Source organism: Phocoena sinus, chromosome 8 (genome assembly GCF_008692025.1).
Source record: "Phocoena sinus isolate mPhoSin1 chromosome 8, mPhoSin1.pri, whole genome shotgun sequence".
NCBI classification, from domain to species: domain Eukaryota; kingdom Metazoa; phylum Chordata; class Mammalia; order Artiodactyla; family Phocoenidae; genus Phocoena; species Phocoena sinus.
The window spans coordinates 54,704,857-54,716,582 of record NC_045770.1 but is presented as its reverse complement, the minus strand read 5'-3'; the positions used below and the strand labels follow the sequence as shown (position 1 = coordinate 54,716,582).

Below are 11,726 nucleotides of genomic sequence, written 5' to 3'. Positions count from 1 at the left end.
TAGTTTGCTAGTATTTTGTTGACGATTTTTGCATCTATATCCATCAGTGATATTGGCCTGTAATTTTATTTTTTTGTGATACCTTTTCTAGTTTGGGTAGCAGGGTGATGGTGGCCTCATAGAATGAGTTTGGAAGTGTTCCTTCCTCTGAAATGTTTTGGAATAGTTTCAGAAGGACAGGTGCTAACTCTTCTCCAAATGTTTGATGGAATTCACCTGTGAAGCCATCTGGTCCTGGACTTTCGTTTGTTGGGAATATTTAAATTAGTGATTCAACTTCAGTACTGGTAATTGGTCTGTTCATATTTTCTATTTCTTCCTGGTTCAGTCTTGGGAGATTGTACCTTTCTAAGAATTTGTCCATTTCTTCTAGGTTGTCTATCTTGTTGGTGCACAGCGGTTCGTAGTAGTCTCTCATGATCTTTTGTATTTCTGTGGTGTTGGTTGTTAACTTCTCCTTTTCATTTCTGATTTTATTGGTTTGGGCCCTCTCCCGTTTTTTCCTGATGAGTCTGGCTAAAGGGTTATCAATTTTATTTTTTTTTAAAGAATCAGCTTTTAGTTTCATCAATCTTTTCTATCGTTCTTTTAGTCTCTTTTTCATTTATTTCTGCTCTGATCTTTATGATTTCTTTCCTTCTACTAACTCTGGGTTTTGTTTGTTCTTCTTTCTATGGTTGCTTTAGGTGTAAAGTTAGGTTGTTTTGAGATTTTTCTTGATTCCTGAGGTAAGTTTGTATCGCTATAAACTTCCCTCTAAGAACTGCTTTTGCTGCATCCCATAGGTTTTGGATTTTTGTACTTTTGTTTTCATTTTTTCTCCAGGTATTTTTCTGATTTCCTCTTTGATTTGAAACAAGTCTTTGGATTTTAAATCTCACTATACCAGATCCTTCATGTCATACAGACTGTTTATGCAGAAACAGAGCAGTGTGACAAGATGGAAGGGCTGGAAAAACCTATGTTCTAGTCCAGGCCTTTGCTGTTCCTTGTCTTTGACAGTCTTCTCCCTTCTTCACTTGACTAATTTCTAGTCATTCTTCTGGTCATTGCTTAAACCATGAAAGGAAGGGTTAGGTGCCCCCTTCTGTCTTCTAGAAAACTCTGTACTTAATGTATTGTGTGGAAAGCACAATACTGCATTGCCTGTTTACCTAGCTATTTCCCCAACCAGGCTGTAAGATCCCTTGCAGCAGAGACTATGTCTTGTTTACTATTGTGTCCCTTCTGCCTAGCACAATGCTTGGCGCTAAAAAACCATATAACAAATTAATGAACTCCAGCTCCCTCACTCCTTGTAAAAATTGGGTAATTCTCATGGAATTGTTTTCAAATTCAATGAAATAATGTACATAAAACAGAAGAGTGGGCACTTAATAGACAGCAGCTCTTACTATGATCAAGGATAGTGGAGCCTTATAAAAGATTAAATCCATGCAACTGAAGGTGAGGTATGACCAAAAGAAAATGCCATCTATAAAAATATTAAAAGTCTTCACTCCTGGTTAAGCCATCATAACCAGAGTTTTCAACAAATATTTACTAAGCTCCTAAATAAGGCACCCAAAATACAGTGGTGAAGACAAAGTAGTTATGTCAAGTTCTGAAAACAAACCAAAAAAATCATCCCCCCAGGGTCCTCACTGAACTACAGCAGTGAGGTGAAATCTTATTTGGGTGACATGGCTGCTTAGATTACAACAAAGGACAATGTGTTTGATGGTGAAGTTTGTTTGATACTAGTACTAACAAGTAAACGGCCAGAGTCCTAATCAGAGAAACTTCTGTATGAAATTCTGACTAACATTTCACTTTTCAGCAACTACGGAAAAATGTAAATTCTGAAGAACCCCAGGGATCATCTGACGTACCTCCACTGATAAAAGAATCCCCTTCACTGCTGCATATCAGAGAGCAACAATTTTAGAGTCAAACAAAGCTAGATTTAAATCCCAGTTCTGCTACTTCCTAGCAAATTGCTTCATTTCCCCAAATTTCTATTTCTTCATTGTAAAATGGTTAACAACATCTAACTGCAATAGTATTTGTAAAACACAGTAGGTCATCAGTAACTGCTGCACCATCGGCTTTCCTTTTCGGATCTTTCACCATCCTGGCCACCTTTCTCAGAATGCACTTAACTAGAAACATAGTGCCCGGGACTGACCACAGCACTAGAACTGCGGTCTGACCAGCCCGAAGCCCAACAGGACTATCACCTCATAAAATCCAGATCATAAGAGTGACTCAAACCTGGGTGTCTACTGAGTACCTACTAATAGCCAGCACTGCAGGTGATGACCAAATTGGCTTGCTTTTGTGCATTTTGTACCTTCTCAGTGCCAACTGGATAGAAAACTGTCAAGGACAAAACTAAATGTTTATTTAGGTGTGGCTGAGTGGGGAAGTAGAGCTTTTTTTCCTGGGCTCAGGGCCAAAAACGTCAGTAGCAGTTTCTAAATTTAATCACGTTGGTGAGGGAGCAGATGAGAAAGAAAATGTGATCCAGGCATCACTTCAGGGTCAGCAAACTTCTTCTGTAAAGGGTCACATAGTAAACATTTTAGGCTTTGTAGTCCATATAGTCTCTGTGGTAGCTACTCAATCTACCACTGCAGCAATGAAAGCAGCCATAGACAGTACCTAAACAAATGAGTGTGGCTATGCTTCAATCAAACCTTATTTACAAAAGCAGACAGATATTGTCTTTGCTAAAGGCAAATGGGGGGCTTCCCTGGTGGCGCAGTGGTCAAGAATCCTCCTGCCAAGGCAGGGGACACGGGTTCGAGCCCTGGTCCGGAAAGATCCCACATGCTGCAGAGCAACAAAGTCCATGTACCACAACTACTGAAGCCCGCACGCCTAGAGCCCGTGCTCCGCAACGAAGAGTAGCCCCTGCTCGCCACAACCAGATAAAGCCCGCGTGCAGCAACTAAGACCCAACGCAGCCAAAAATAAATAAATAAATTCATTTTAAAAATTAAAAAAAATAAAGGCAAATGGGTTTCATTTCTTTTCAAATCATTCAGGACATACTAATAGGGCCTGGCAGACTCTGCTGATTGTTCTCGATATCCTTCCCTTCTTCCTTAGTAACAGAGTCACTAAGTGTTAACTAAGCACTGCTCACCCAGAACAAAGACTACCTTTCCTAGCTCCTTACAGCTAGATATAGCCATGTGACTTAAGTTTTAGTAAATGGGACACAAGTAAAATTAGAACATGCAACTTTGGGGAAGTGTCCTTAAAAGGGAGTGGTACCCTTTTAAAGAAATGATGCCCTTCTGCTCTTTCCTTTTTCCTAGAGGCTGGATTACAAAGGGGATGGTTAAAGTTTGGATCTTCAGCCAAAGGCCACTTGATGCAAAAGATGGAGAAATAAGAAAGAATGAGTCTAGGTCATCAGCCATCTCAGCTCTGTCCGCCTATGAGAAACAATTAACCTTTTATCCTGTTTAAGCCACTGTTAGTTACATTTTCTGTTACCCTAATATAAGGTAAGAAAAATTGAAAACAGGTTCTTTGTAACTCTTTCTAGTTTTGTACTAATCATCAATCTTGTCATGAACACAAAGCTTTTCTTTGTAATATGCTTAAACCACAATCTAATCCAAATAAAAACATCAGAAAATCCTGTCAACACAGTCAGAAAAACTAGCCTATAACCAACATTAGAAATCAAAAGGATCAAGCCAAGCATAACAACGTTAACTGTGTCAAAGGAAAGGGATGATCAATCACCTCACCTGATGGTGAACTCTAGCAGCTCCTGAGTTCCTTGAGGGTCCAGGTGTTGAAGACTGTATACCCTTTCAAGGCTCTGCTGCAGGAACTGATGGGAAGGATCCTCATGAGGCATGATATTGGGAGAAAGAGCTGATGACACTAGTTTTCTACCTGGTAACTAAGCAAACACAGTGGGGTTACAGCACCATCAAATTCTCTGGCTTAAAAAAAACCAACTTCTGTGGCTCAGTTTTTAGTAACACGAAGAAACCAGGGAAAAAATGTGAACCAAACAAAGAAATGGAAAAAAAAAAAAAGCTAGATAATTCTGTAAACAACCTTCTTCTCCTTCCTCAGCTTAAGTGGGAGAAAGGGAAAGAGAGGGAGAAAACGAACATGGTCTACCGAATACAGCCACAGCTGCAAGGAGAAAAAGAAAAGAGAATGGTATAACATTATTTTCTATTGCTAACTGAAATAAATGGGCTAACCACAGAAATAGGACTAAAAATTAATCTGTAGTCACATTTATTTTTAACCTTTATTTGATCATTCACTTCATAGAAGAGTGATGATTTATTCCCAAATAAGTTTATATAGCATGTTGTAAAAATGTTTTTTATGATGATAATTATAATCCTTGTTCTTACTGTTAAAAGTGGCTACCTTTCAAGAAAGGGATGAGGAAGGGAGAGCAAAAAGGATTTTACTTTTAACTTTGTATCTTCTATGTAGTTTAAATTTTCTAACCATGTACATATATTATTCTAAATAAAGTCATTTAGAGTTAACTAAGCAGGGATGAGTATATACAAATAAAGAGCTTAGAAAAGTGCCTGCACACAGCATTCAGTAAGTGTTTGCTATTATTATCATTATGGTTCATTAAAATTTTTTTCTTTCTATATCTCTCAGTTTAAAAATAATAAAGAGTTTATTATTAAAAAATAAACTTGGGGGCTTCCCTGGTGGCGCAGTGGTTAAGAATCCGCCTGCCAATGCAGGGGACACGGGTTCGAGCCCTGGTCCGGGAAGATCCCACATGCCGCGGGGCAACTGGGCCCGTGAGCCACAACTACTGAGCCTGCGCGTCTGGAGCCTGCGCGTCTGGAGCCTGCGCTCCACAACGAGAGGCCGCGACAGTGAGAGGCCCGCGCACCGCGATGAAGAGTGGGCCCTGCTCGCCGCAACTAGCGAAAGAACCTCGCATAGAAACGAAGACCCAACACAGCCAAAAATAAATAAATAAATAAAATTTAAAAAAATAAAAAAATAATAATAATAAAAATAAACTTGGGAGTTCCCTGCTGGCGCAGTGGATAACACTCTGCGCTCCCAATGCAGGGGCCCCAGGTTCGATCCCTGGTCAGGGAACTAGATCCCACACGCGTGCCGCAACTAGGAAGTCTGTCTGCTGCAACTAAGACCCGCAACCAAAAAAAAAACTTGCTGAGAATCATAGCTTTATGTAATTATTAAGATATAACACAATCTTAACCTTGATTTAAAATATGTTGTTCCAGATTTCTTCTTCTTGCCTAATATAACATGATCAATAACCCAGGGACATTTTTTTTAACATCTTCATTGGAGTATAATTGCTTTACAATGGTATGCTAGTTTCTGCTTTATAACAAAGTGAATCAGCTATACATATAAATATATCCCCAAATCTCCTCCCTCTTGCATCTCCTTCCCACCCTCCTTATCTCACCCTCCCTATCCCACCCGTCTAGGTGGTCACAAAGCACCAAACTGATCTCCCTGTGCTATGTGGTTGCTTCCCACTAGCTATTTATTTTACATGGTAGTGTATATATGTCCATGACACTGTCTCACTTCGTCCCAGCTTACCCTTCCCCCTCCCCATGTCCTCAAGTCCATTCTCTACGTCTGTGTCTTTATTCCTGTCCTGCCCCTAGACCCAGGGACATTTAAAAAATGAATCTTCTTAAAAGATTCAGAGCAGGGACTTCCCTAGTGGCACAGTTGTTAAGAATCCACCTGCCAATGCAGGGGAGACGGGTTTAAGCCCTGGTCCAGGAGGATCCCACGTGCCGCAAAGGAATTAAGCCTGCGCACCATGACTACTGAGCCTGTGCTCTAGAGCCTGCAAGCCACAACTACTGAGCCCGTGTGCCACAACTACTGAAGCCCATGTGCCTAGAGCCTGTGCTCTGCAACAAAAGAAGCCACCACAATAATAAGCCCGCACACCACAACGAAGAGTAGCCCCGCTCTCTGCAACTAGAGAAAGCCCACGCAGAGCAACAAAGACCCAAAGCAGCCAAAAATAAATAAATTTATTAAAAAACAAAAAAAGATTCAGAGAAAAGTACAAAACAATAGAAGAAAGCCCAAGAGAGAAAGATAATTAATGAATGTGTTTTCAGAGAATATACAGTCTGCTTTCTGCTACTTAACAACCATACGGGACTAAAAATCAAAAATCCAAAACCAAGAACGAGAGATGTTTTCAACATACCCTCAAGGCAGGAACAAGATGAGAAAGACTGTCTCGGAGGTAGGCATAGTGTCTGAAGGTATGATCTGAGAACAATGCAGGCATTGTTGGACAGGTTTTAGCAGCATTGAAAATAAGAACCAAAACTGCAATGTCTGATAAATAAGTGGGTTAAGTAAACTTGGAGGTATAAAAGGTTGAGCTTGGCCAGAATTTGGTGCCTCTACTTCTAACCCCCCAAATTCCTGTTAAATGACTACAATTTTCTAACAAAGAAATGCAAATTCAAAGAGATACATTACCTCACTCCAAATTACCCCAATTACCCCTCCAATTACCAAAGAAAGGTGTTTTAAAATAATGTCTGCTGCCGAGAATACTAACAAATAGGAACTTCTGGTACAATGCCTACTAAAGTATATACTGGCACAATCCCTTGGAATAATAATTTGGTACTAGATATGAGTCTTATGAATGTTGAGTAATTCCACATCTCAAAATCAAATGGCAGAGAATCATTTACAGTAGCAAATAATCAGTAACAACCTAAATGTCCAAAACCAGGAGAATGATTAAATAATTTGTGTTTCATCTACTTGATGGAGTATTACACAATAGTTAAAAATTATCTTTATAAAAGATTTTTAACATTGCATCATAAGCATTTTGTTATAAGTGAAAAAAGCAGACTCTAAAATGTATAGACAATATGACAGCAGCTATCTATCATCAAATGTTTGTTGATGAAATAAAATGTTAAAAAATAAAATGACAGCAAAATCCCAAACCCAAGCTTTTAAAAAGGGAGGAGGAGGGCTTCCCTGGTGACGCAGTGGTTGAGAGTTTGCCTGCCGATGCAGGGGATGCAGGTTCGTGCCCCGGTCCAGGAAGATCCCACATACCGCAGAGCGGCTAGGCCCGTGGGCCATGGCCGCTGAGCCTGCGCGTCCGGAGCCTGTGCTCCGCAACAGGAGAGGCCACAACAGTGAGAGGCCCGCGTACCGCAAAAAAAATGAAATTAAATTAAAAGGGAGGAGGAAACACACCAAAATATTAAGTCAATTACATTGGCTATTAAGACTCTGGGTGTTACATATGAAATTTCCTTTCTACTTTTAAAAGTTTTCTATGTATATTAATTTTGTAACAGAGGGAAAATCAGAAATTAAAAACACAAGATAAACATACCTTCCAATCTTCTGTATGTATCTCTATGGCAGAGTGTGCTATTTGCCTACCCAGTATCCATTGTTCCCTTTTTCCTTACTAATAGAATATTGATTTTATTCCAAATATCCTCTAACTTCCTGCCTAGAACCTGGACCTGATGACTGGAGCTCTAGCAATAATTTTGGACAACTGAAAATGGAAGAACAGAAAAATGGAAGGAGCCTAGATCACCAAGAATAATGTGGAACTACTATACCAGACTGCTTACCTCCAGACTTCTTTTACATTGAGGAAAAAAAAAAAACTGTAATTAACATTTAAGATACATTTGGGGCAATCTCTGTTATTCACAGCCAAACATATTTCTTAAATAACACAATTCTCCAACTACCCAGAAAAATATCTTAACATTAGGCTTCCAAAAATGTTTAGTATTTTTTTTTAACGTGAAAGGGGCTTCAGATTTCAGGGCACTTTAATATGTCCTGTGTGATTTGTAATAACACCTAGCCCACAAGTCTCTCTGATGAGCTGAATTTCAAATAGTCATAGTATTGCACCTTTAGAAGTAAGGTCAGGGATGTGCCTTTTTTAGATGTAAACACAGAGTCAGGCATTGGTTAGCACATCAATTACACAGATCTTTTAAAAAATTCTCCAAATGCCCTGTGAAAATAAAAAGAATTAAGAGAGAATACAATGGTCATCACAAAAGCCAGTTATTTGGCTGATCCCTGTATCTCAATAAATACCCCCCTAAACCTCACCAAGGACGTGCTATAGAGTGAAAAGAACCACGGGAGAGTATGGATGTACTGATGTAAATGTATTCCCATTACTGGAAAACAACCCGACGGCATGGCATGCTGCCCAAAGCTATCACAACCCCCTTGAACTTGTATCAGGGCTAGAGTAATCATGCAGCCTAGCTCAGCCCATCCCCTCCTTCAGGCTGCAGATCAAATTAAGCACGGAATAAGACACAGGGAAAAGTCCACAGGCTTTAAAACCAAAGATGTCTGTCTGGCTTTGAATCCCAGATTTGCTGCTTAGAGAGGTACTTAGCCTCTCTGAGCCTCAGTTCCTCATCCGTAAGCAGGGAATAATACCTCCTTCCAGGGTTGTTTGCAGATCAGTGATAAAAATGTATGAAGCATTTAAACAGTATGTGGAATGTAGTAGATGCTCAATAAATTGTTAAAAATTTAGTATTAGTATTAAATGGCAAAGTTGAATTACTGTGAATATAAGAATAAAACCTGAGGAAAATAACCATTAGGCTCCCTCAGGATATACTTTTAACTAAAAGAAATGAGAAAGAAAAATAACAACAAAACAAAACAAAACCCTCAGACCATCCAAGCTATACTGCAGAAAAAGATGCCAAAATTCCCTGCTAAATCAGCAGAGGATACAAGCTGGATCATCCATGTCTGGTTCAGCTGTGTCAAAAAATGGGTGGGTGCTCAGGAGCTCAGGTACCAAGGGAAGCACCAGGGTTGGATGTCGACTTCCCAGAAACTTCAAGCATCTGAAACAAGCAAAATGAGAAAAAAGCAAACCTCTTTTTTAAAAAGTACTGAGAATTGGAATCAGAAAACCTGACTCAGAATTACAAATTCTCAACCATCTACTTTTGTTACCTCTACGACTTCAGATAAGTCATTCAATTATTCCAGAACTCAAGTTAATTCGTCTAAAAACTTGGTTATTATGAAGACAGAGAGCTGATATGACAGATATTACTACAGGTTATTTAACTAACAACCATTTCCCCCAGCTTCCTTGACAAGAGAACCCTGATTTTACTCAGGTATCAGGTAAGTAGCAAAGTGCTCAATGAAGGTAGGCCTAGCCCAAGGGCTCAACCACAACTGGTCTAAACTCATCATGGCAATCCCAAGCCCATTTTACAGAGACTGCTTTGCAGGTAGTCAAGTAACCCAGTTCTGGTCAATGGGACAAGAGGGGAAGTCTGCTGTGGAGCTTCTCAGGAATGTTTTCCTAATCAAATGAAGTGCATACAAATGAACATATCTATGAAACGGAAACAGACTCACAGATACAGAGAACAGATTTGTGGTTGGGAAGGGGGGTGGGGGAGGGAAGTATTGGGAGTTTGGGATTAGCAAATGCGAACTATTACATATAGGATGGATAAACAAGGTCCTATTGTATAGCACAGGGAACTATATTCAATATCCTGTGATAAATCATAATGGGAAAGAAAATGAAAAATAATATACATATATGTATAACTGAATCACTTTGCTGTACAGCAGAAATTAACACAACATTGTAAATCAACTATACTTCAATAAAATTTTTAAAAAAGAGAAGTGCATGGAGGGAATGTCCTTTTCTTTCTGTCTTAAGATATTGTCTTATCAGGTAGCCATACTGCAACTATGAAGAGAAAGCCAAGAGAACTGCAAAGAAGTCAACCAGAGTACTAGCCCTGTTAAGCTGTTGAATGACCAATCCTGAAATCAACTTTCTGACTTCTTGTTATGCAAAAAAATTACACCTTACTGTTTAAGCCACTTTTAATCAGACTTTCTGTTACTTGTAGACAGAAGCATTCTAACTGATATCCTGGGTGAAGTTCTAGAATCAGAAGAGATCTGATCTGAAACAGGAAACTTAATAACTCTGTGGCCTTGAGCAGATATATGTTTACCTACAAATGAGATTAAATATAATTACTTCATACAGTTGCTATAAGGATTAAATGAGATAATGAGTGAAAAGTACTTAGCAAGGTGTCTGCCATTATATAATAAGAACTCAATTAACTATTAGTTAGCTATTATTAATTGGCTATTAGTTAACTACTAGGACTACATGAAGGCCCTTTATAAGTTATAAAGAACTACATGTGTGCTGGTATTTATGCTTTTTTGTTATTTTTAATTAAGTTCTGGTGTAGAAGGTGTGTTGAATTGAAAATAAATATAAACCTTAATTTAATGTTCTCACTGAGTTTATAATCTAACTGAGGCAAAGATGACTAACACTATAAGGTAATGAACTATCAAATGAATGATACCCTGCTTTCTACCTGTCAAAGGTAGAAGGGATCACTATGATCGGAGAAAGTTGCACAAAGAAGATGAGACTTCACCAAGGACTGGAGAATAAGAAGATCAGCAAAAGAGAGAAAACAAACCCCATGAACAAACTGATGGCTATATGGGGTATGAAAGGCATCACATTTAAAACATTTGATACTGTTAGGAAAGTACACTTTTCTCCAGTTCTGTCTTAAAGAACTTAATTCACTAGTTTTCTGACCTCTCTCAGCCCATTTACTCACTGTGCCTCAGGGGACATTGTATCCCCACAGCCCAAATGACTGAGTGCTCCTTGAAGACACTCAATAAATGTACAACGAATTGAGCTGAATTGGACTGAACAAACATGAAGAAATGGCAAAACAGAAAACCAGGTATCAAAAATGTTACCTAGAGCAAGATTCCCTGGCATTTTTAGTTCTTAGTATGTCTTCCAAGCACCTGATTTGATCCACAGTTTTTCAACTTTTAATAACAATTTTTTTGAAAATAAATAAATCATATATTTGCAGTGATCTCATCACATAAGCTCATTGAAATATGTGGAGTACAACAACGCACATTTTATATTAAATGTATGCAAGTAGCTCCTCAAACAGCAATTCATGAACAGTGTTAAGCTTGACTCTAGCCAGTAAAGCTAGAGGTAATCAGGGGAAAATATGATTGTGATTTTCCATCTGAAGACCAAATACTCACCCTCCCTTTAATCTCTACAATGATGGAAACAGACAAAGAGTGACTAACACTATATAAGAGGAAAAGGAAATCTAATCGACTCATCTCTGTACCTCCAAAACTTACCACAGGGCTTGGCACATAGTAAGTACATAGCAGGCACATAATATTTGCTAGGTGGATGGATGGACAAATGAATAACCTAAGATGAGATATTCAATTTAGGAACCAGACTCTTGAGAGTATAGTTATGTTGAATCAGGTTTCTAAATTGAAGACAAAATTGAAGGCCATACCCCAACCTATGATGATCCACTAAATAATGTCAACATTGTACATTTACCATATTATCAGACTCAGCGAACAAATGAGCAAAAAAAATCCTTACTTCCATATGGAGTCCTTATCAGTAGGGTACTTGGTTAAATTTTTCAGCAGCTCCACCAGTGCAAGATGAATCCCTTCTTTGGTTGAAACATTAGTGCAACATAAGAGTTCATGAAGAGCCTCTCTAATATCTCTGGATGAATCCTTAAAAAAAAGAAAAAGGTAATAATAATAATAGCAGTCACTATGGATTAGCTATTATGGAGGAGTATACAAGTTAAAGTGGG

The 11,726-nt window shown here is 38.7% G+C and overlaps 1 protein-coding gene across 1 annotated transcript in view; it reads right to left on the bottom strand.

The window, feature by feature from the left end:
- Positions 1–11,726, bottom strand: part of INTS4 (integrator complex subunit 4) — a 106,762-nt gene that overhangs the window by 27,003 nt on the left and 68,033 nt on the right. Inside the window, exons 12-15 of the mRNA XM_032639557.1 lie at positions 11,501–11,643; positions 8,776–8,891; positions 6,212–6,345; positions 3,747–3,904 (exon numbers count right to left, since the gene is read on the bottom strand). Coding sequence (XP_032495448.1) covers positions 3,747–3,904; positions 6,212–6,345; positions 8,776–8,891; positions 11,501–11,643 — 551 coding nt within the window. The remainder of the gene's footprint in view (positions 1–3,746; positions 3,905–6,211; positions 6,346–8,775; positions 8,892–11,500; positions 11,644–11,726) is intronic.